Below are 24,247 nucleotides of genomic sequence, written 5' to 3'. Positions count from 1 at the left end.
AGAATAAAGGCACAGATGCAGAGAATGAACTGGAGGACATGGGGTTGGTCGGGGGATGGGGGGCAAAGGGGAAGCTGGGACTAAGTGAGAGAGTAGCATAGACATATTTACACTACCAACTGTAAAATAGATAGCTAGTGGGAAGTTGCTGTATAACAAAGGGAGATCAACTCGATGATCGGTGATGCCTTAGAAGGCCAGGACAGGGAGGGTGGGAGGGAGCAGCGGGAGGTAGGGTAGATGGGGATACATGTATAAATGCAGCTGATTCACTCTGGTGTACCTCAAAAACCGGTACAAGGGTGTAAAGCAATTATATTCCAATAAAGAGCTTAAAAAAATAAAATATGTGGTATATATATACAATGGAATATTATTCAGCTGTAAAAGGCAATGAAACTGGGACATTTGTAGAGACATGGATGGACCTAGAGACCGTCAAACAGAGTGAAGTGAGTCAGAAAAATAAAAACAAATATTGTATATTAACATATATATTATATGCATAATATAGAAAAATGGTACAAATCAACTGGTTTGCACAGCAGAAATAGAGACACAGATGTAGAGAACAAACATATGGACACCAAGTGGGGAAAGTGGGGAGGGTTGGGGGGGAACAAATTGGGAGATTGGGATTGCCATATATACATTACTAATAAGAAAAAAATACCAGATTATACACTCTAAATATATGCAGTTTATTGTCTGTTAACTGTGCCTCAATAAAAGTTCTTAAAAAAATAACACTCTAAATTGTACTAAATATCCTTAAATAATCATTTGGAAATATTAAAAATACATCATGAATATAAAACAAAACATGAATAGAAAAAAGAGATTATGCCAAACAAGAGTTGATCAAACTCAAGAAAAAAATTGAAGAAAGGATTTTTTGAGAAATCAAGATTAAATTACAAGATAGAAAAAGGGATAGGAGATACAACTATTGTATGATTTCACTTACATGAGGTATCTAGAATAGGCAAATTCACGGAGACAGAGTAGATTAAAGGATACCAGTGGCAGAAGTAAAGGGGGATGAGCAATTATTACTTAATGTGTACATAGTTTCTGTTTGGGGTGATGAAAATGTCTTGGAAATATATAGTGGTGATGATTGTGCAACATTGTAAATGCAATTGATGCCACAGAGTTATGCACCTACAGTTGTCAGTGCCATTTTTTTTGTGTGTAAACATATTTGAGGAATGTGGTATGTGGAGCTTGAATAAAATGCTGTCAGAGAAGAGAAAATACTGTCTGAGAACGTTACGCAGAAATGTGATAAACATAAATAATCACAAAGACTTGGTATTATCTTCCATTACAGGGATGAGTCCTATAAGGCAATTACTTGGATGAATTATCAACAGAAAAATCAACAGCCAAGGACACTGAGAAAGAAAGGACAACTGATTGTGGTAAATTTTTAAAGAGTTTTTATTAGACTATAGGAGATGCATTCTGGAAGATCCAGCATCCGCCACAAACTGTGAATTGAGGCAACATTAATGTTTCCCTTTACCTGCAACTAAGAGTTTTCTTCTCTTTCTACTTCTCTTCTTTCTCAGGTGTATTACAAACTTTCTTTCCAGGTCATTAGAGTTTTCTCATAATTGCCCCCATATTGAAAAAGAAACTGATCTGTACTTGTTTCCATATACACATAGGAAAAATATGACTTGATTGATATCATTATTTTTAGGTCTTTGAATAATGTCTAAAAAAGTTCAGCTTCACTTTGGTCAAATTATACCAGAGGGAATTTCCAAACTCACAGAGATACTGCAATAAATGTCTGTAAGTTACATATCTCCCAGGTAAGATTGTTTGGAAATCAGACAGGAACCATGTGTTATCTGTTTTCATTTTCACCATAGAATGTACTAAAAGTTCTATTTAAAGAGAAATAAAGAATAGTTGGCAACATAAATGCTGAAGATATCATTTTATTCTCAAATATTAAAATAAAACTGGGAAAAGTCTCCTGAATTTGCTTAAGGAAAAAGCTGGACACCTTACCTTAGAGAGCAGGTAAGTTCTATTTTCAGGATTCCAGGATTCTTCGGAATTATTTGCATAGTTAGCCTTATTACCACATTTTCATTGAATTTATTGGTTAATTTTAAGTATGATTCATTAAACATTACAGGTACCTTAGACTTAAGCCAAATATCTGGTGAGTTGGACACGAGTTAAGTTTTCTTTACTCAATCCACAATTAATCACTGTTCTTAAGTCAATAAGAAATATATTTTTATAATTTGTTATTAAAATATTAATTTATTGATAATTTTCCCCTAGGCTAATGTTTGTTAGAAAACTTTAACCATATTTTATATACAGTCGACATTTGAAATTATTGCTGTATCTACTTTGTAATACAAAACATCTCTTGTGGCCACATATTTTGTAAATAATTCATGTATGATAGCTTACCCTTTCTATGCCAATTCATAAAATAATTAAAAACATGACAATGATAAATATTTGTTCATAACTTGAGGAATGTTAAGGGAAGACAAATAAAGTAGAAAGATATTGATATTTCAGTGAAGGATATAGAAAATCTGAAAAGGAAAATCTCAAGAAGTGAAGAGTACATTAAATCACTCAAACCTACTTCCTATTATAGTGTCAGAATGTGTCATATTTGTAGTTTGAGTTTCTCATTCTTGTATTTAAACACCACCTATTCTACTACAATTCAGCCAAAACTGAGCTATTTATTAAAATAGGAATTAAAGATCTGAATATTCCTTCAGAATGAGTGAAAGGGTGGAGAATTAAGTAGGTTGGGTTTAGTTCTGTACATTTTGGAGACCATCCAGGTTGGAGACCACCAGGATTTTAGGGAAAGTGACTTAGTTTTAACATATAAGACTGCTATCAAGAGTCTAGTCTCCACAGTATGCCACGGTAGTAAGAAATGGGAGAAGGTTACAGGGATGAGTTTATGTGACCTCTAAATCATTTTCCTAACAAACAGGATACTAGTAAAAATTAGAAGGACCATTCTATGCCTGTATCACTCTGATGTAAATTTTATTACAACCAGTCTCTTAACTATATGACAAAACAATTTTAATGATAATGACATATAATTAAAATAAATTTCCATTTCATTCTATCAAACATTGAAATTAAATTTATTCATTAATTTAGCAAATGCATACTGAATACTTAAAATGATCGAGGTATAGAGTGGGGATATAAAAAGGAAAGGTATAGAATTAATAATTTATTTCATGATAAAACAAAGAGCCATCTGATTGTTATGAATGTATTATCTAACTCATCGAATCCTTTATAATTCATCATTTCATTATCCAGTCACAATCTTACTATGGGAGAACTGGGTAACTATCTTACTAAATGAGAATTTTAGTAAAGCCTACCGAGGAGATTTCAGGTTTTTGCCCACTTAGCACAATTCCTGGTACATACTAATTAATAATTAATTAATAACTTTTCCCACATCTACAGGAGATGAGTTTTATTTTCATTTCTTTAAACATTAAACAAGTTAGAAGGCTCAGGAAGTTCACATAATCTGTCCCAAAGTCAGACACCCACTATTCAACACAGGTCTGAATGGCATCAATTTTGTATTTTTGTTTGCTTGTTTTTGTTTTTGTTTTCTTCCCCCATTATGTCCAGGTCACAGAGAATATGAGGCACTGGCCCTAACTGTAACCAAGATAAGATATCTTTAGAGAGAGAGGCTAAAGCATTTAACAATATCTGGCAATAATTAGAAAAAAACCCAAAACAATATGAAGCAAGGGAGGTAGTTCTAAGAACCAAAAGACTTAGAATATTTGAGTACACATTGCATGGTGGGCTGCAGTTAGTGAAATCTACCCAGAAATAGTAGGAGTTTAATAGACTCTGGCAGAATTGAATAAAGATTGATTGGGAACCACAAGTCCAGCTCTATTGCTGCAGGGAATCATTAGGAAATCCAGGGAAGAATACTAAAGTTTGAACTACAGATGCTGGAGCTCTCTATATACTTGGATTACATAAAGGGAATTTAAAATATCAGGATCCAAAGAAAAAGAAAGCTCCGAGAGTTTCTGCTTCTTTCTGGGAAAAGGCCGACTTTGTTGTGATTCTGAGACTGAATCAGTTAATCTTAAAGGATATAAGAGAGACAATATCCTGAAAGTGAGTTGTAAATTTATTCTGCTGTGTTTGGAAAATAAGTAGTCATCAGCACCCAGCTGCTGACTCCTCTTAATTTATGTCAGAACCATGGACAGTTCAGGTCCAGAGGAGGTCCTTAAAGATGTAGTCTAACTCCCACAGCTTAGTTATGGTTAAACTGAAAAATAAAAAAAAGGGACACAGCATATTAAAAATCAATAATTTAGGAACTAGTACAACAAGATGAAGGAGAAAGTATTTTGTTTTGTTTTCCAAATAGTCCAGTATTTTAAAGAATATCTTCTAAGTTGATATTATTTATTCTTTAAAATATGAAGATATAAAATGATTCTGGTAGATATATGTCATACTTCCTTATTTTCTATAGATAATTGAAAATAAGGAAAATACTTTCAAGTTATTCAGAAATATAGATTATAGTTTTTGAGTCATGCATTATATAGATTTGATATTTTAAAAAGTAAATTAATTGATAGGACTTTTTCACATATTTTCCCCTTTTTCTGATATACTCAATTGAGTGCATATACATGATTACAAATTTTAAAAGAATTGTGTGTTTTGTATGGGATATCCAAGTATTGGTAAAATAAAATAATCTGCATATAAAAAGCCTTTATTTTCTTGATAATTCATAATCATTTCATTGATCTTCCACTTTCAGTCTGCAAACACACATTTACCAAAATGGCATCTATGTTATCTTTTTCAAACATGATTTGACCTGTTATCTGACAAAGAATCTCACAGAGGCACAAGTTTAGGCAACCTATGAGGGAAAAAAAAAAAGAGGATGAGAAAAGTTAATTGATCAGTTCATGCAGCAAGTTAAGTGTAAAATAACGAATAAGCTGTGATTGAATATTTAATCTGTGTTTTCCATCAAATCAGAAGAATATAATTTAGGAGAGAAGTTAGAGTAGAGCACTTCATTCTTTTAAATTATTGTGAATACTTTGAAAAGCCTAAAATGTAACTGTTAGTTGAATGAGATGGCTTATTTGACCACTATGAATATCCCCTCTTCATTATTTCATATGAAGCATCCCAAAGTGTCATTTTGTGACCATTGATGATAACTCTCATACAGTAAATAGATTTATGTTTCTTTCTCCTCAAAATCCTACTTTACGTACACAAATTTGAGTCATAACTCAACTAAAAGGAAGAATGAAGGAAGGGAGTGTTACAGTTTTAAAAATAAATTGTGAATATATTGGATCTGGAGTTATGAGTAAATTAAATATTTTAAATACTAAGGTCCAGTGTTTTACACAGCTGAAGTAGAGAATTTATGGTGTGATTTAGTGGAATGATTGTTTCTCAGTAGTTCTTCTTTAGCCTATGATTCTTGAACTTCCACCATCAGAAAGGTATTGGTTTGTCCTAAGGTTTAATAGTTATTAACACATTATTAGAGTTTGTCTTACATTACTTTACAGCAGTGACTAGGAGGAGGAGGAGGTAAAACTACTAGGAATGAAAGGAAGAAAAGTCAGCCTGAGATACTAAGATGGATGATGTGAGGACAGAAAGGAGCATCCTTTTTCAGGATGGCTAATTATTAGTAAGAATTAACAGTTTGTTTACATCAATTAAAAAGAAGCCAATTTATGCAAGTGAGTAAGTCATTGTGTGATTCAAACAAAACCTGCTATTATTATCCTCAAATACCTTGCTGAATGTCAAAAACAAATATTTTAAAAGTCTGAGTTGGTAAATGTTTTGAAAAATAGAGATAATTATACTTTGCTTGTTATCCTTTTGGTTGACTATAAAATATATTTTATTTTTAAATTAAGCACATTTGTAAATTGATTATATTTGAAAATTAAGCACAAGAGAAATATAGCCGATTTTGGCCATGTATATGTGCCTCATGATTCCAAATTTGTTGATTTTTTTCTACTTATCACCTTTCCACCTAGGACATACTATTTACACTTTTTATATTTTCACTCAAGGTTTCATTTCCATATGTATTTTCTCTATAATAAACAGTCAGAAGAGGAAAGAGATATCTGATTTTTTTTCCCCTACAGTATCATTTCTTGAGTTCTACAAGGGCATAGAATCCAGTTATGTTTGTTAATACATGTGAATAGAATGGTTATGTAAACATACTGCATTCTTTTGTGCTAGTCCATCTCAGGTACCTAAGATTTTAACCAGTATCTAATGTTTTCAAGAAAGGGACAAAAGGAATTCTGAGAAAGCCTTCCTAAATCAAAATCAAAATTTTATTTCTTCAACTTCTGAACTCTTTCCATTAAAATCTGCCACAGGGCAGGGAATTATATGCTTCACCATATTTAAATATTTATAAGAATTGATAATTATCTAATTTCAGGTGGCTACAAACTGCTCTGAGTCATGGAAAATAGGAATAACATCACAGAATTTATTCTCTTAGGACTTTCTCAGAAAAAGGAAATTGAAGTTCTCTGTTTTTTACTGTTGTTACTTTGTTACATTGCAATTTTGATGGGAAACCTACTTGTGATGATTTCTATCAACAGAAGTCAACTTATTAACCAGCCTATGTATTTCTTTCTGAGTTATCTCTCACTCTCAGATCTTTGCTATACCTCCACTGTGACCCCCAAGTTGATCACTGACTTGCTGGCAGTAAAGAAGACCATTTCCTTCAGTGGTTGCATGACACAGCTCTTTACCATGCACTTCTTTGGGGGGATCGAAGTCTTCATCCTCACAGGGATGGCCTATGACCGCTATGTGGCCATCTGCAAGCCCCTATGTTACACTGTTATCATGACCAGACAGAATTGTCATATCATGATCGCTGCTTCATGTGCTGGGGGATTCCTTCATTCCTTTGGTCAGTTTCTCCTGGCTGTCTTTTTACCCTACTGTGGCCCCAATGAAATAGATCATTACTTCTGCGATGTGTATCCTTTGCTGAAACTGGCCTGCACTGACACCAGCAGAATTGGTCTCCTGGTCATTGCCAATTCGGGCCTGATGGGCCTGGTAACTTTTGTGGTCTTGTTGATATCTTATGCTGTCATCTTATATACTGTCAGGTCCTACTCCATAGAGAATCGCTGCAAAGCTCTCTCCACCTGCAGTTCCCACGTCACTGTAGTGGTCCTCTTTTTTGCTCCTTTATTCTTCATTTATATTCGACCAGCAACTACTTTACCAGAAGACAAAGTGTTTGCTCTTTTTTATACTATCATTGCTCCCATGCTCAACCCTCTGATCTACACACTGAGAAACATGGAGATGAAGAGTGCCATAAAGAAACTATGTTCCAGCTTCTCCTTCCCCTGGGACAAAGTGAGAGAGTAGCATTGACATATATAGACTACCAAATGTAAAACAGATGGCTAGTGGGAAGCAACTGCATAACACAGGGAGATCAACTCCATGCTTGGTGATGATCTAGAGGGGTGTGGTAGGGAGGGTGAGAGGGAGGCTCAAGATGGAGAAAATATGGGGATATATGTATAAATACAGCTGATTCACTTTGTTGTACAGTGGAAACTAGCAGAGTGTAAAGCAATTATACTCCAATAAAGATCTGGAAAAAGAAAAGAAAATAAAAGAAACTATGGTGCCCTATTACAGGAAGAGAGGAAATGAACTGAAAAACATCCCTGGTTTTCACCACTGAGCTTGTTGAATATATGACTTCTCTACTCTGAAAACTTGAAAATATGTAATGCTTGCCTATGTATTTGTGTCTAGCAACAATGTATAGGCTCAAATATGAGCAAAAGTCTACAGTTCCCTGGATTAGTCCAGGCACTCTGCTATGCTGTTTTTTAGTGTTATTATTGATATCTCTCCTGCCCCATTGATTGTTTGGCTGTGTCATCAATTTGCATATTTAGCAGAAGACTATCAAAGGCACCTTGCAATACAAAGGAACACTGAGAGCCCATATAGCTCATTCTTATACGCAATTGTATTCAAGGAAGCCAATTCCAGTCACCAAACAATGATTTAAACTATAACTCCAATCTTTTACTTGCATCACTTAGAGAATATTCTGAAAGACCAAATTTATGACCTGCAACAATATTTCTTTAAAAAAATCACCTTCTGCTCTGATAACTTTGAAGCCAGTGGCTATTTGGAGCTTTTCATATGCACAATATTAGTACTCTTTCCCAAGCCCCACATCAAACTCTTCTCTTTTGTTCTAATGAACTTTCTCTCCCAGCTCTTTTTATGTACAAGTGAACTGCAACTCTCTAGAAAATTCTAGCACCTTATAGTGCATTTGTTAAGAGCATGAGTTCTGGACCCAGAATTGCTTACTAATTATGAGGACTGGGACATATGCCCAGAAAATCATCTATCACATGATGGTAATAGCCCAACACTCACAGTCTTGTGAGGATATGTGAAGGACTGAAACATTGCTTGTCACACAGTAAGTGCTCAATAAGCATGAGCTGTATTTATTGCCCAATCCCCTGTTGTGCATCAGAAAAGTAACTATTCTGATAATGACTTTCCCCTGGAGCACTGGGGATGTAAGCATGGGAAAAAGTTAAGGAACACTCATACTAACATCATGTTCCTTTTACTGGTGAAGTTAAATTTTTCTTAGAGTGGGCGAGTAGAAAATATCACTTAAATTCAATGGGTACAGTTTTTTTGCCACTGTACAAGTTAAAGGCAGTTTTTTTTTCAGTAGGAATTGAAAGTCACTCAACATCAGAAATGGCTAGGAGTTGGGCTTCCCTCATGGCGCAGTGGTTAAGAATCTGCCTGCCAATGCAGGGGACACAGGTTCGATCCCTGGGCCTGGAAGATCCCACATGCTACAGAACACCTAAGCCCGTGTGTGCCACAACTACTGAGCCTGAGCTCTAGAGCCCGAGAGCCACAACTATTGAGCCCGTGTGCCACAACTACTGAAGTCTGCATGCCTAGAGCCTGTGCTCCACAAGAAGAGAAGTCACTGCAATGAGAAGCCCAGGCAACACAATGAAGAGTAGTCCCCATTCACTGCAACTAGAGAAAGCCTGTGTGCAGCAATGAAGACCCAGCGCAGCCAATAAATAAATAAATAAGTAAATTAAAAAAAAAAAGAAATGGCTAGGAGCAAAATCAGGCTGGTGGATAATTGGTTAGGAATGGGGAGAATCTCAAAGGTCTTTAAAAACTTCACTGACATGACATACTTGCATGAGGATCTGTTTTCAAGGTGTATAGAAAGCCATACTAAATAAAAATGAGTTATTCTTGTTGAAGGTTCCTAAAATGCGTGCATAATGTAAAGAGAAAGCTAGCATAGTCCTGTGACTCAGTTTAAAAAGCCTAACAAAGAAACCTGAAAATATCATGTGCTAGAAATTCTATAAAATACGCTAAGTCACTTTCCTGGTTGTTGTTTTAAATCTAATTCTTGACAGATATCCCAAAACTCCCAAGTAGAGTTCATACAATATACACATCAGAGAACATAGAGCAGGAGAGTGAAAGATCACTTTCTGGTGTGAAATAAGCAGGGTCTCTCATAAGAAGACCAACCAAGCCTTAAAACTCCCCTCTGTTTAAGAAGCCCTATCCTCCAGCCAACCAGACTTGTATTATTGAAAAATAAAACTTCAAAAATTAATGCAAATGTTTCAGTTTTATTTTTATTCTTGGAATAAAAATTTTGAATAGGGATTATTAAAACACTTGGAGGTTGAAGCAACATGGATGGACCAAGAAATTATCATACTAAGTGAAGTGAGTCAGACAGAGGAAGACAAATATCATATGCTATCACATATGCGGAATCTAAAATAACGAAACAAATGGACTAATTTACAAAACATATATATGTGTATATATATATCCGCACACATATATATGAACTGAATCATAGAACCGAACTAACACAACATTGTAAATCACTATACTTCAATAAATAAATAAATAAAATTTGGGGCAAGAAATCATTGGTAATACCAATCATTAACCAGGGAATTCTAATTTAACTCCTTCACTTTTGCACTTTGATCTCCCCCCTTCTCCACTTCTCAAGAACATCACTTCATTGATTCTCCCAACTTTCTCTGCATTAGCAATTTTTCTCTCTCCAACTGGATCATTAATATTGTTTATAACTGTGGGAAAGCATGATGAGATTCTTTGCAAGTTAGTGAGTGACCTTACTAGCTCTTGCATTCAGGTTGTCTACATTTCATTACCTTTAGCTAAGATATTTTACAGCTCAAAAATACAGAAGTTGACTTATAGAAAATAATAACAATGCCAACTAGACCTGGCCATAGAAATACAAATTGTGTTCGGTGAAATGCAATTGATTATAGCCTTCTGGATATTCGGCTACTTTTGCATCCATTTATAAATTCATTTTAGCCCTCCTTACTGACTGTAAATGTGTGGTACTCTGTTGTTGCCTGAACCAATAGTAACATTTTACTGGTTTCTGCATTAAATTCTAAGTTAAATAAAATCTTTGATATGTTCATTCACTATTTGTATAAAAACCACTATTACGTCCTCTTTTAAAATTTATCCTTTGACAACAATAAGCTTTAAAATATTGCTGAAATTAGAAAGAAGCTGTAAAAATAGATCCATTCACAGATATCCACTGTTTAAAAAAAATCATTGATAGATTCAAAGATCTGATAGCTGTCAGACAAACAGTAAAGACAAAGTAAATTTTTTAAAAGATGAATTCAATCATGTGATTTCAGCTTTTGAACAAATATAGAGACTACATTTTCAGGTACAAAATGGGTGAGAAAATACAATTGTCTCATGGAATTACATAAGGTAAAATTCAGTAGACAACCAAGTAATACATATTGTTATAACATAAAAATGCCAAAGATTTACAATTGTGTAAATCTTCTGTAAATTAAAAAGAGAAGAAAAACAGCTTCCTATTCTTTTCTTTAAAATATACTATTGTAACTATACCTTTATTTGTTTTTTCATTTGTTTCATTATCTGTCTTCTCCTCTGGTCTCTAACCTCATTGAGCATAAAGACTGCCTGGTTTATTTACCCTTACAGATTATGCATTCTTTATCCTGAGTTTTACCGAACTCAGACTTTTTAGAGACAGGTGACAGTAAATATGTTTTATGCTTGAATTTATGAGACCATTTTATTTTTTGCTATAGTTCTCTATCTTATACATTTTAGATTTTCTACAATATACATACATGAAATTTAAGCAGAAGAAGCATATATTTTTAGAAAGGAGTTTGCCATACAGAGATAAATCGGGAGGCTATCTGAGCACCTGGGAAGAGAACCCATGGGGACTTGTGGGCTTCCCAAAAGGACCATTGTAAAGAATAGGAGTATTTTCTAGGCATCACCTAGAAATTGCCATGCTTTAACAAGCTTTTTTTTTTCTTTTTTTTTTCTCAGAAAAAAGTAAATCTTAAATCCTGGGTCTGCTTTCTGTAATTTTAACCCTGGCCATAGCATTCTCATGTATTTCCCATTGCAGTTCACCTCAACCTCCCTCAGTTACTTAACTCTGCCCTGACCTGACAAATGAGCATTAAATACAGCATTTTCTTATAGTCCCTGTGTCCCATGTCTAATCTCAGTCTTTGGATCCAGATGCATCAGGGAAATGTAATTATGAGCTTTGGCATTACTATTTATTAGGGAGAAATTGAGGCTATGGTTTATATCTGACAAAGTCCACGGATGGGAAATTTCTGTACCCACAGAGATATTGAGACCTATTCTATATAACACATTTTCTCAGAATTTACCTTTAACACCAATTCAACATCAAAAATAATATATATATATATATATATATATATATATATATATAAATTTTCTACAGAGGCAAAGGTAAATGTCAGAGAAACACATTTCTTTTTCAGAAATGGAAAAATAATGGCACAAGAAAAAAAATCTCAAATTTAGTCTCTATTGATGGAATTCTCTCATGATTTTATGAAATTTGAGATGGATTATTAAAGAGCAATGCTAACTTTAAAAATTCTGGCTTTATCTTAGGTGTGAAGCCTCAGCTTACAAGAAATCTGTCTGTTGAGTTAAACAGCTGGTAAGTTAAATCCAGGTCATAAATGCACTAGTAACTTTCCTAAAAAAAAAAATTAAATCTTTCTGATTGGCTTTATGATCTAAGCCCTTCAACCAACCTTTGGATGAAAAAAATCCAGAGTCATTAAAAATTCAATTTTTACTATTTGGGGAAAGCTTCTACTTTCACCTATGATGAATTGAGATTTGTGCATGAGTTCTTCAAATTATCAGTGCCACATCTCAGAGCAGCTGTCAACATATTACTAGATTTACCTGTTTTTTAAAATTTCATAAATTTGATTGCATCATTAGCCCTTAGTACTCCATGATGGAAGAAAGTTGAATATGAAGAAGATGTACTGGCCCAGCAGATAAGGGGACAGCATTTCAGTGAAGGAACTGAATATAAATGATTTAAAAAATCAAAACATCAGTGTGCTTCTAAGACTATGCAGAAGCAAAAATGTATGGTGAAATTTTCAAAGAAGCTACTTCAATGTATAGTATTTATATGGTGGGTTTCTTTTTCTTAAGTTCAGAGATTTTTTGAGATAAAGAACAATTATCAAAGGGGAATATGAACATCTATCTAATTTGGATAGGGTTAATTAATCCAAAGGAAAGAATACAAAAGCATCAAGTGACTGAAATAAGCAGGAAGTTTACCTTTGGGTTTGTGGGGAGATCAGCTCAATCCAGACCAGGAGGGAAATATTTTGTTTAATGATAGAATGTTTCCCCAATGTGAGACACCCTGGCCTTTAGGTAAGAAAGAACTGATTGTTCATGGTGAGAAACTATACTATGTCTTATCTACCCCTCTCTATCCCACATTACAATATAATGCATTGTTAATAATTTATTCAAAATGTGTAATAAGGATAATACTATAACATATTATCCTTAATATATATTCATGCTCACTGATATGACAAATGTATAATGTCAGTGACAATGAATATTTACTAAATATTTAATCTTAATATATGCCAGTTTCTGCCCCAAGCTGTTACATAAATGAACTCATCACATCTTTACAACAGATCTCAGAGTTAAATACAGTATTACTCATTTTATAGATGAAGAAACTGAGGTTACATATTTTGCCTGTGATTATGTTCCAAGTGAATTTTGAGGCCAGTATCCTATATCATCTAATATAGATCCAGAACTCATAATCTTAATTACTAAGATCTACTACTACTTGAACAGAGTGAGGACATCCTAAATGTGTAACACTATGGGGATTCCAAAGAGGAAGGAGGAGAAACTAATTTGTTTTTGAGAACTGAGCTCTATATGTGTAAATTTATTGGCATTCCAGAGTAATCCTGTAAATTAGGCTCTAAAATGCTTATTTTAAGGAACAGGGGAAAATGTTCAAGGAGGTGAAGACTCTTGCATTTATGTATCAGACCTGTATGCTGAACTAGGGTCTATCACCAAAGTTTCTAATATTTTCTATATTGTTCAGAGATGGATAGTATGAGATATAATTCCTGAGCTGGTGTTCTTAAATTTCCCTGGGGCCTTGATTTTATATCTAGTAAGTGTAGAGGATGGCTAATAATTATAATTATAATTATAATTATAATTAATTATAATTATAATTATAATTATATTATAATGTAATGTAATATAATATAGCTAATATTATAATATAATATATAATTATAATTGAATGTATAATACTTTCCAGGTACTGTTCTATAACATTTCTTATTTGGTAACTTTGTTAATTAAAAAAATCACATATAAAGAGACTATCTTTTTTTTTTAGAACTTTTACTGAGATATAATTGACATACAACAAACTGCATGTATTTTAAGTGTGCAATTTTATTTTTTTCTTATTAGTAATGTATATTTGGCAATCCCAATCTCCCAAATTATTCCACCACCCCAACCCACCCTGCTTTCCCCATTTGGTGTCCATATGTTTGTTCTCTACAGCTGTGTCTCTGTTTCTGCCTTGCAAACCTGTTGATCTGTACCATTTTTAAAGATGTATTATCTTTATCCCAATTTTACAAAGAATTACTGAGGCACAGAAAATATAATGAAATTGCCACTTGCCAACTGTATTTTCCATGGTCTCAGTGTATCTAGTGGAATAGGGAAGGCAGGAGGAAGGCAGACAAATTAATGGTGAACCAGAAGTCACCTGCTATCAGAATCTGGGGAGACCTTCAGAGATTATCTAATCCAATTCCTTTATTTTACAAATGGGAACCTGGAATCCTAGGGAATGAACAATTAAAGAACAGAATGGGAGAAAAAAAGTTAGGTATTTTGTCTACTCATATAGTGTATTTACCAGGTGATTACCTGGAATGCACATGTAACTGCATTCAATTCTATTTGATAGAATTGAAGAGATTATTTCATGGAATTATGCCGCTTGTGAGGGTGGATTCCCTAAGAAGATCAGGGAGGAAATGATTGAACAAAGTAGACTACATTATGTTTATTGTACTGTGTTTCTGGGAACTGTTTTGGAATTAGAGGAACCCACTTCTCTGTACAATGTTTCCAACCCAGACAACTATAATCGACTGCCTGATAAGATGTAATTTAAATCACTTCTGAAAATTAACTTATTTTGAAAGAGTAGATAATCCTGCAAGAAAAATACAAGTAGATAGAAAAAAGCAGAGCTGTAGATACATTACCCAATAGACGCTACAAATAACTTTAAAGAATTGGAAAAGTTTCATGGAGTACTCTATATAGTTATTTCCTCTGATAAATCACAAATGATTTAGTCCATTCATAAAAATGATTTGTTCCTTAAGTTTCATCATGAATTACCTGACTAACGGATGATTGGTTATTCGTATAATATATTATTCCTTCAAAATTATAGCACACCTTTGATTTTCCAGTTTTTTATTTAATTAATATTTATTTAACATTGACTATATGCCAAACACTCCAAAAACCACCCACACACCTACATCAATTTTGTGACCTCAATAGAAACCATTTAATCAGAGAAGTTGTGTGGTTACCTCTATTTTACATCGTAAATTGGCACTTTATATGTCATCCTACTTAATACTATTAAAATTATCTCTTTTAAAAATATTCTTGGCAAATATGATGTCTTGCTTCCTCACAACATATTTAAATTACATAAAAGCTGGAACTTTGTCTAATTTGTGGCTGCATCCTTAGCTCTTAGAAGAGAATTAGCACTAGATATTCAAACGAGTCTTGTTAAATGAATGAGTGATTTCGATGAGTCTCAAAAATGGCTTAGATCTTTAAAAACACATTAGTGCCCTTTTAATTAGATATTAGATTTCTGTTTTCTCATCAATGTTTTGTTTCATCACTTTTGTCATATCAGATAAATTCCTTGATCCTCAGACCATGGAAAATAGAAATAATGTTACTGAATTCATTCTCTTGGGACTTTCTAAGAACAAGAAAGTCCAGACCCTCTGCTTTTTATTTTTCTTACTCTGTAACCTGGCTAATTGGTTGGGAAATTTGATCATCATGATTTCTATCACATGCAGTCAGCTAGTCAACCAACCCATGTACTTCTTCCTTAATTACCTTGCACTCTCAGACCTCGTCTACACCTCCACTGTGACACCCAAACTCATGATTGACTTACTGATGGAGAAGAAGGTCATTTCCTATAACAACTGCATGACACAGCTTTTGACCACACACTTCTTTGGCGGGATTGAGGTCTTCATACTCACAGGGATGGCCTATGACCACTGTGTGGCCATCTGCAAACCCCTCCACTATGCTATCATCATGAATTGGCAAAGGTGTCACACAATTCTCATAGCATCATGTGCAGGGGGGCTTCTGCATTCTCTTGGCCTGTTTCTTCTTATGATTTTTTTACTTTTCTGTGGCCCCAATGAAATAGACCACTATTTCTGTGATGTATATCCCTTGTTGAAACTGGCCTGCACTGATACACACAAGATAGGTTTTTTAGTCATTGCTAATTCTGGCCTGATGGGACTGGTGATCTTTGTGGTTTTGATGGCCTCTTACTTTATGATACTGTATAAAGTGTGAGCTTATTCTGCAGAGAGCCACCACAAAGCACTTTCCACTTGCAGTTCCACATCACAGTTGTGATCCTCTTTTTCACACCTGTCATCTTTATTTATATTAGACCTGCCACAACATTACCAGATTGTAAAGTCTTCACACTCTTCTACACAATTATCATCCCTATGCTCAACCCTCTTAACTACACACTTAGAAACATGGAGATGAAAAATGCCATAAGGAGAGTTTGGTACAATGAAAGGTTTTGGGAAAGGAAGCTAAAGATTTGAAGGCTGTTCAAATAGGCTCTCTTCTGATGCCAATGGCTGCCTTCTCATCACTCTCCCTTTCTTTGATTCCCTCCTGCTAATGGGAAAATCCATCAGAATGTGTCAAAGCCAAGCTTTAAATAACAGCTTACTATCATTGGTGTTCTTCTTTCATATTCCTCTCCTGATGTGTTTCCCTTGTTTTCATTCTTCACTAATTACCCCTTTTGTAAAAATAATGATGATGATGATAATAATAATAATAATAATAATAATAATAATAATAATATTTCTTACAAAGTAAAAGCACATTGAATGATCTGGAGGAAGATCAATCTATCTGGTACTGAAGCCAAGATCTGGGGAGAGAGCCAGCCCTTACTAACTGGCCTCAAGTTATAAAAGGTAACAGTACAGTAAAAGGTAAAAGACTGTTAGAAAAAAATAGGAGCAATCACATATTACGAACTTGTTTCAGAAATTATATACCTGACCTTGAATCCTATAGCTCTAGGTTTTTTAATTAAAAAAACATTATTTATTTATTTGTTGCTGTGTGGGGTCTTTGTTGCTGCACATGGGCTTTCTCTAGTTGTGGTGAGCAGGGGCTATTGTTCATTGTGGTGCACAGACTCCTCATTGCAGTGGCTTCTCTTCTTATGGATCACAGGCTCTAGGCACATGGGCTTCAGTAGTTGCCACACACAAGCTCAGTAATTGTGGCTCACGGGCATAGTTGACCTGTGGCTTGTGGGATCTTCCCAGCACAGCAATAGAACCCATGTCCTCTGCATTGGCAGGCAGATTCTTAACAACTGGGCCTAGGAAGTCCCTCCATTTTTTTTTTTAACCAAATAACTGGAGGGCTTTTGTGTGTTTGTGAACCACTACTATTGTACCTAAGTGACGAGAACACACAGATCTAAGCAGATCACAGTGCAGAGCCCAGTCTCATAGCCTATGGCATGTTGCTCTGAAAAGCAAGTCACTATGGGATCTGTTTGTAAAATGCCTCATAGTATTGGGGAAAAAACTATATATAGATCTGAACTCATGTTCTTTTAACTGATTTGACATTAAGTATATATGATCAAGATAAAAATAAACCACAACTGACTTTGCTACAAAAAAGAAGGAATTGTAAATCCCTCAGTTCCTCAAAATCAATGATTTTTTTTTTCAAAGTAGAGATTTTCACTTACTGTCTAAATTCAAGCTTAAAATAATCCTAAAATAGTATCTGACATAACATAGGTAAGACTCAGTGATGGGAACATATAAGGTAGAGAGGAAAATGGAACATTTGAGCAATTATCTGATGGAATGAATGGAATAAAGAATATCTTTGGAGAGGTTGGATTTGTTCACCCAACTATTTGGTTTGCTTAAAAATGAAACCACACAGTTCTCAGTTTTATCTAGTCTGAAATCCACATCTATCTTCTGCTTCCTCTGCTACACATGTCACTGTTGAGGATGAATCTTTGATCTGGCCTTTATGAAGACTTCCCCCTGGCTGACAAGCTTGAAATGAAACTTTGACAGCTGCTGTCAATGTAGGTGTGTTTTGGTTTCCTTTACCTGACTTACCTAACTGTCTTAGCTGTACTTTGCCATTTGACATTTAGAAAAAACTTAATCTGCTGAGTTTCAGTTTACCATCTGTACAATAAAGCAGATAATCATATCATTATTTCAAAACTACAGTTTGTAGAGCTTTTTAAGGAAAAAATGATCACAAATATCTTGTGTTGGTTGAAATATTTCATTGTAATGTTACTCAGACATGCATGAACATAAGCCACAAAAATCTTCCGCTTATATTTTTAATATAATGAAAAAAGTGCAAATGAGATATTTATGTTAAAATTCTTGTTTTGCAAAAATTAATTTACAGATATTGGAAATAATAAGAACAAGAGCAAAACAATTTTGAGCAGTTTCCATTTTAAGAACAGTACTACTCATTTCCTTTCAGCCTTACAATTGGCTTATGAGGTAGTTACTATTATCTCTCAACTACAGAGGAAGAAAAAGAGGAGGGTCTTTCCAGGGCCCCTCACCTAGGAAGATATTATTTATCTGCATGTTTACTGTTCAACTGTAACTAAATTCATATTTTTTCAGAGTGATAAGAAGTAATTTAATCATAACTGCCATCTCTGCTATTAGTGCAATTTTATAGTCACAATAAAATTATAATAATATCATTCTATTGGACAATAAACTTGAGTTAAGCCTAAAGTAAGGTATCAAGAAATAAAACGTGTTGTTAATTTTCTCATTGCTTTGAATCATCTTTAATGAACTAATGCAAACTAGCCTGTATCATGATGTTGACTTCATAATAATTTAAAGAATCAGTTAGGTTATCAAGAACCCTAATAACTTAAAATAAAAATTTTAATACCTGTATGAACATGCCCCTTATAAGGACAAGACTACAATCATATTTCACCATTTGAACTTCTCTAAAATTTTTCATCATACACTGTGCTGTGACTTAATTTTGTCTTTCCATATATGTATTCACATACATTTTGTCTGTTTGTATTTTTTCTCTTTCGCTTCTGCAATATAATACATTACTCCTATCATGTTATTTTGTTGATGTCCAATGAATCTTATTTTATTAAAGGATTAAGAAAAAAGCTTTTTAATCCAATTATTTGAAAAACTTAGTTCTATCAATATCTGTGGCTATCAAGATGTATAGAAATTCTATGGAAATTGGAAATTTGTAGCTTTCATTTTGATGGTAATAGGAAAAGAAAGCATACACTAGATCAAATGAGTGCCAGCATTTACTTGTTTTTACAATCCCATTGGCTTCAACTAAGATTATATGGAGATTCTACAATGCCCCTGCCACTAACCTTTTCATTAGAGTGTCCATACTTCTCAGACATTGAAAAGTAGGCAAGACATCTCACTTTCTTGATATAATCCCATTTTATGTCTATTATTTCAGCATAATTATTAACAAGACCCCTCCTTTTATACTCAAATTGTCTCAATTTGGACAATAAACTATATGGCAACCCTATTTATTATCAAAATAATTTTTCAGAACTATATGAAGGGATTTCTACAGTCAAATTTTATATAATTATTAATATTTAGATATTTTAAATGATTTCATTAAAATCACTTTAGAAACATTACAATTTTTGTATAGTGATTATTTCTCACATAAATCATATTTTTATTGTTTAGATACTACATAATTTTTGCTTTTCAAATAGCTGCAGTGAATATGGGAAAACATGAGCTGAGTAGAAAATATGACTTTAAATTTCTTACACTCCTTTTGTTGAGAATGCAGGGATAATACCAATGTCATATGGACTATTTAGGTCTGGGATGATCAATATGTCTATAGCTTATGTACATTTGGAGATTCATTCATGGAACTAAAGTATAGGGAGATTGGAAAGGTAACCTCCAGATAGCCACTTATGGAAAAAGGAAAAAAAAAATATCAAATTAAAATGTAACAGAACATCAACTAGGAAATGATGACTCAGATTGCTAGGGGAAGTTGTAAAAAAGAAACATGGATTGGTAGAAAAAGAAGAAAGTGCTTCAATATAAATTTCAATGTTATTGAACTGATGCTAGTGTTTGTGCTCATTTTTCCTAGAGCAAAGTTCATTGTTTAGTAAACTAAAGTAAGCAAATATTGCTTGAATGAGGTGAGTAATGAGGAGGGAAATTGCCTTTCAGATGATCTGCCTTCCAATCAAAAATGGTTTCTGGCACCAAACTTTCCTCAAGGCATTCTTCATCTCTGTGTTTCTGAGAGTGCAAATCAGAGGGTTGAACATGGGAGCAATGATGTTGTAGAAAAGAGCAAACACTATGTCTTCTGGAAAAGTTTCAGCTGGTCTAATGTAGATGAAGAGGACAGGCACAAAGAACAGGACCACAACCATAATGTGGGAACTGCAAGTGGAAAGAGCTTTGCTGTGGCTCTCTGCAGGGTGAGCCTTAATGGTGTATAATATCAAAATGTAAGACAGTATCATGACCACAAAGGCCACCAATCCCATCATGCCTAAATTGGCCACCACTAGGATCCCAACTCTGTAGGTTTCCATGCAGGCCAGTTTCAGCAAAGGATACACATCACAGAAATAGTGATTTATTTCATTGGGGCCACAGAAAGGTAGGTTAATGGTGAGGAGACACTGGACAAAGGAGTGCAGAAATGCCCCAGCACAGCAAGCACTGACCATGGCATAGCACCTCTGCCTGCTCATGATGACAGTGTAGTGCAGCGGCTTGCAGATGGGCACGCAGTGGTCGTAGGCCACTATGGTGAGGATAAAGACTTCAGTCCCTCCAAAGAAGTGCATGGCAAAAAGCTGTGCCATGCAGCTAGTGTAAGAAATCATGTCACTTTCTGCCAACAGGTCAGTGACTAGCTTGGGTGTCACTGTTGAGGTATAACACAGATCTGAGAAAGCAAGGTACTTAAGGAAGAAATACATGGGTTGATCCTTTAGCTGACTGCATGTGATAGAAATCATTATGAGCAAGTTTCCCATCAAAATAGCTATGTAACAAAACAGGAATAGTAGAAAGCACAAATTTTTGATTTTTTTGTTCTGGGAAAGTCCCAACAGAATGACTTCAGTTACATTATTGGTATTTTGCATGGTCTAATGCAGTGAAGACTCAGCAGGTTTGCCTGAAAAAAAATGACAAGTCAGCATGATAAATAATGACTAAGGATGCTGTGAATCACAGTGACTGTTGGAATAAATTCATTTATTAAATCAGCTTCCTATACTATATTTTTGAATACTTAGTTTTAAACTTTGTATGAATAGCTTGCCATATAATTTATCAGGTTATTTTCTAGAGTGAAAGGGTATAGTATTAATAGGTACACTTGCTCAAGGATAAATAAAGATGCACAGTCATCTTTTGTATGGGATGCAAAGTGAGCTTAGGAAAGATACGCTTATTTTCCTGGAGTAGCTTGCTTGCTTGCTAGGTTCAAACAACCAGACTTAAATTGAAGCAAGTAAGGTGAGTTGTGCAATTGCAGAATAGAACACTGTCTTTATTTGAAATGTTGCTATTTTTATTGTGAAATTTGAATTTTTAAAATATTGCACTAAAATATAATTATCTTGAGGTTATGGAGTTGCTTGCATGCAGGGCAAGTGCCTCATTTGCCTTACCGCTAGTCCTGATTCTGGAAAAAAACATTATATGTTTACAAACGTTACAAAAAAAGAACATACTATATTGGGTGAAGCCTAAGTGTCTGTGGCATTAAATTTTTTAAAAATTTTATATATTTATTTATTTATTTATTGGCTGCATTGGGTCTTTGTTGCTGCATGCAGGCTTTCTCTAGTTGTGACCAGTGGGGGCTACTCTTCATCGTGGTTGGTAGGCTTTGCAGTGGCTTCTCTTGTGACGGACCACAGGCTCTAGGCATGTGGGCTTCAGTAGTTGTGGTGCATGGGCTCAGTTGTGGTGGCTCACAGGCTCTAGAGTGCAGGCTCAGTAGTTGTGGCACATGACAGTAGTTGCTCCATGGCATGTGGGATCTTCCCGGACCAGGGATCAAACCTGTGTCCCCTGAATTGGCAGGTGGATTCTCATGCACTGTGCCACCAGGGAAGCCCCTTGGCATTACTTTTGATTTAAATTGATGAAAAAATAATAATAATTACATACATAAAATTTAGAAACAAAGGTTGTCTAAAAGGCTGAGCTAGATCAATGATATAGGAGCAAATGGCACTCGCTTGATACAGATTGGACTTCAATCATTTTTTATAATATATTGTGTTGCACAAATTGAAAAATTATAATTTTACTGTTTTCTCTTATTATTTTAGGTGATAATTATTCCTTTTAGAAATAATGACAATTTCATAAATAGTATATATCAAGGAATATTTTTCGCAATGTCACATATCTTCTTAGTATTGCTATAATCAGAAAAATATATAAAAGTTATGTTTTTAAAATAGCTTTAGTTTAGGTTGTAGATGATTTCATTTCCAATTAATTTGCATATATGTTTCTATATTTATAAAGCATCTTTTTAGTCCAAGGATTTAAGTTCATTTTGATACTTTGCTTATACAGCCCTTGAAGAAAAACTTACAGAAAAAAAAAAATACAAGTAGAAAAATTCCATTATTTCATACACAGGCTCTCTCTGTCTCCCTCATGTTAACCAGATACTATACTAACAAAACGGGCAAATAATTCTTTTTTTTTAATTAATTAATTAATTTATTTATTTCCTTGGGTGGTACACCAAATTCAATCATCTGTTTTTATACACATATCCCCGTATTCCCTCCCTTCCTTGACTTCCCCCCCACCCTCCCTCGAGTCCCCCCCACCCTCCCCGCCCCAGTCCTCTAAGGCATCTTCCATCCTCGAGTTGGACTCCCTTTGTTATACAACAACTTCCCACTGGCTATCTATTTTACAGTTGGTAGTATATATAAATGTGTGTTCTACTCTCTTGCTTCATCTCAGCTTCCCCTTTACCCCCCGCCCCCTCCCAAACCTCGAGTTCTCCAGTCCATTCTCTGCACCTGCGTCCTTGTTCTTGTCACTGAGTTCATCAGTACCATTTTTAGATTCCGTATATGTGAGTTAGCATACAATATTTGTCCTTCTCTTTCTGACTTACTTCACTCCGTATGACAGATTGTAGTTCTATCCACCTCATCGCATACAGCTCCATCTCATCCCTTTTTATAGCTGAGTAACATTCCATTGTATATATATGCCACATCTTCTGTATCCATTCATTTGTTGATGGGCATTTAGGTTGCTTCCATGTCCTGGCTATTGTAAATAGTGCTGCAATAAACATTAGGGTACATGTTTCTTTTGGGATTATGGTTTTCTTTGGATATACGCCCAGGAGTGGGATGACTGGATCATATGGTAGTTCTACCTGTAGTTTTTTAAGGAACCTCCAAATTGTTTTCCTTAGTGGCTGTACCAACTTATATTCCCACCAACAATGCAGGAGAGTTCCCTTTTCTTCACACCCTCTCCAACATTTGTTGTTTCCAGATTTTGGGATGATGGCCATTCTGATCGGTGTGAGGTGATACCTCATTATGGCTTTGACTTGCATTTCTCTGATGATGAGTGATGTTGAGCATCTTTTCATGTGTTTGTTGGCCATCTGTATGTCTTCCTTGGAGAAATGTCTATTTAGGTCTTCCGCCCATTCGTGGATTGGGTTATTTGCTTTTTTGGTATTAAGCTTCATGAGCTGCTTGTATATTTTGGAGGTTAATGCTTTTTCCGTTGTTTCATAGGCAACTATTTTTTCCCATTCTGAGGGTTGCCTTCTAGTCTTGTTTATGGTTTCTTTCACTGTGCAAAAGCTTTTAAGTTTCATGAGGTCCCATTTGTTTATTCTTGATTTTATTTCTGTTTTTCTAGGAGGTGGGTTAAAAAGGATCTTGCTTTGATGTATGTCATAGAGTGTTCTGCCTATGTTTTCCTCGAGGAGTTTTATAGTGTCTGGCCTTACATGTAGGTCTTTAATCCATTTGGAGTTTATTTTTGTGTATGGTTTTAGGAAGTGTTCTAATTTCATTCTTTTACATGTTACTGTCCAATTTTTCCAGCACCACTTATTGAACAGGCTGTCTTTTGTCCATTGTATATTCGTGCCTCCTTTGTTAAAGATAAGGTGCCCATATGTGCTTGGGCTTACTTCTGAGTTCTCTATTCTATTCTATTGATCTTCCTTTCTATTTTTA

At 34.7% G+C, this 24,247-nt stretch overlaps 2 protein-coding genes and 1 pseudogene across 2 annotated transcripts; 2 read left to right on the top strand and 1 right to left on the bottom strand.

Moving 5' to 3' along the window:
• The first annotated feature begins 6,546 nt into the window (after positions 1-6,546).
• On the top strand, positions 6,547-7,784 carry LOC130850040 (olfactory receptor 4P4-like). Its single transcript, XM_057729361.1, has 2 exons — positions 6,547-7,433; positions 7,739-7,784. Exons 1-2 carry the CDS (start codon positions 6,547-6,549, stop codon positions 7,782-7,784), a joined length of 933 nt encoding a protein of 310 aa, XP_057585344.1.
• A 7,780-nt stretch (positions 7,785-15,564) lies between these two features.
• LOC130850286 (olfactory receptor 4P4-like) lies at positions 15,565-16,502 on the top strand (annotated as a pseudogene).
• Positions 16,503-20,203: 3,701 nt separating this feature from the next.
• Positions 20,204-21,142, bottom strand: LOC130848612 (olfactory receptor 4P4-like). The gene has a single exon (XM_057727050.1). The coding sequence runs from the start codon at positions 21,140-21,142 to the stop codon at positions 20,204-20,206; it is 939 nt and encodes a 312-aa protein (XP_057583033.1).
• Between the last annotated feature and the right edge of the window lie 3,105 nt (positions 21,143-24,247).

This window comes from Hippopotamus amphibius, chromosome 3 (assembly GCF_030028045.1).
Source record: "Hippopotamus amphibius kiboko isolate mHipAmp2 chromosome 3, mHipAmp2.hap2, whole genome shotgun sequence".
In the NCBI taxonomy this organism is placed as follows: Eukaryota; Metazoa; Chordata; class Mammalia; order Artiodactyla; family Hippopotamidae; genus Hippopotamus; species Hippopotamus amphibius.
This window is presented reverse-complemented; position numbering and strand designations above follow the sequence as displayed.

Bases quoted from the DNA above. Each gene is read 5' to 3' on its own strand.
- LOC130850040 (XM_057729361.1), top strand. From the start codon at position 6,547: ATGGAAAATAGGAATAACATCACAGAATTTATTCTCTTAGGACTTTCT. The intron at 7,434-7,738 runs AAAGAAACTATG...GAAAAGAAAATA, and splicing joins ATGGAGATGAAGAGTGCCAT to AAAGAAACTATGGTGCCCTA.
- LOC130848612 (XM_057727050.1), bottom strand. From the start codon at position 21,142: ATGCAAAATACCAATAATGTAACTGAAGTCATTCTGTTGGGACTTTCC.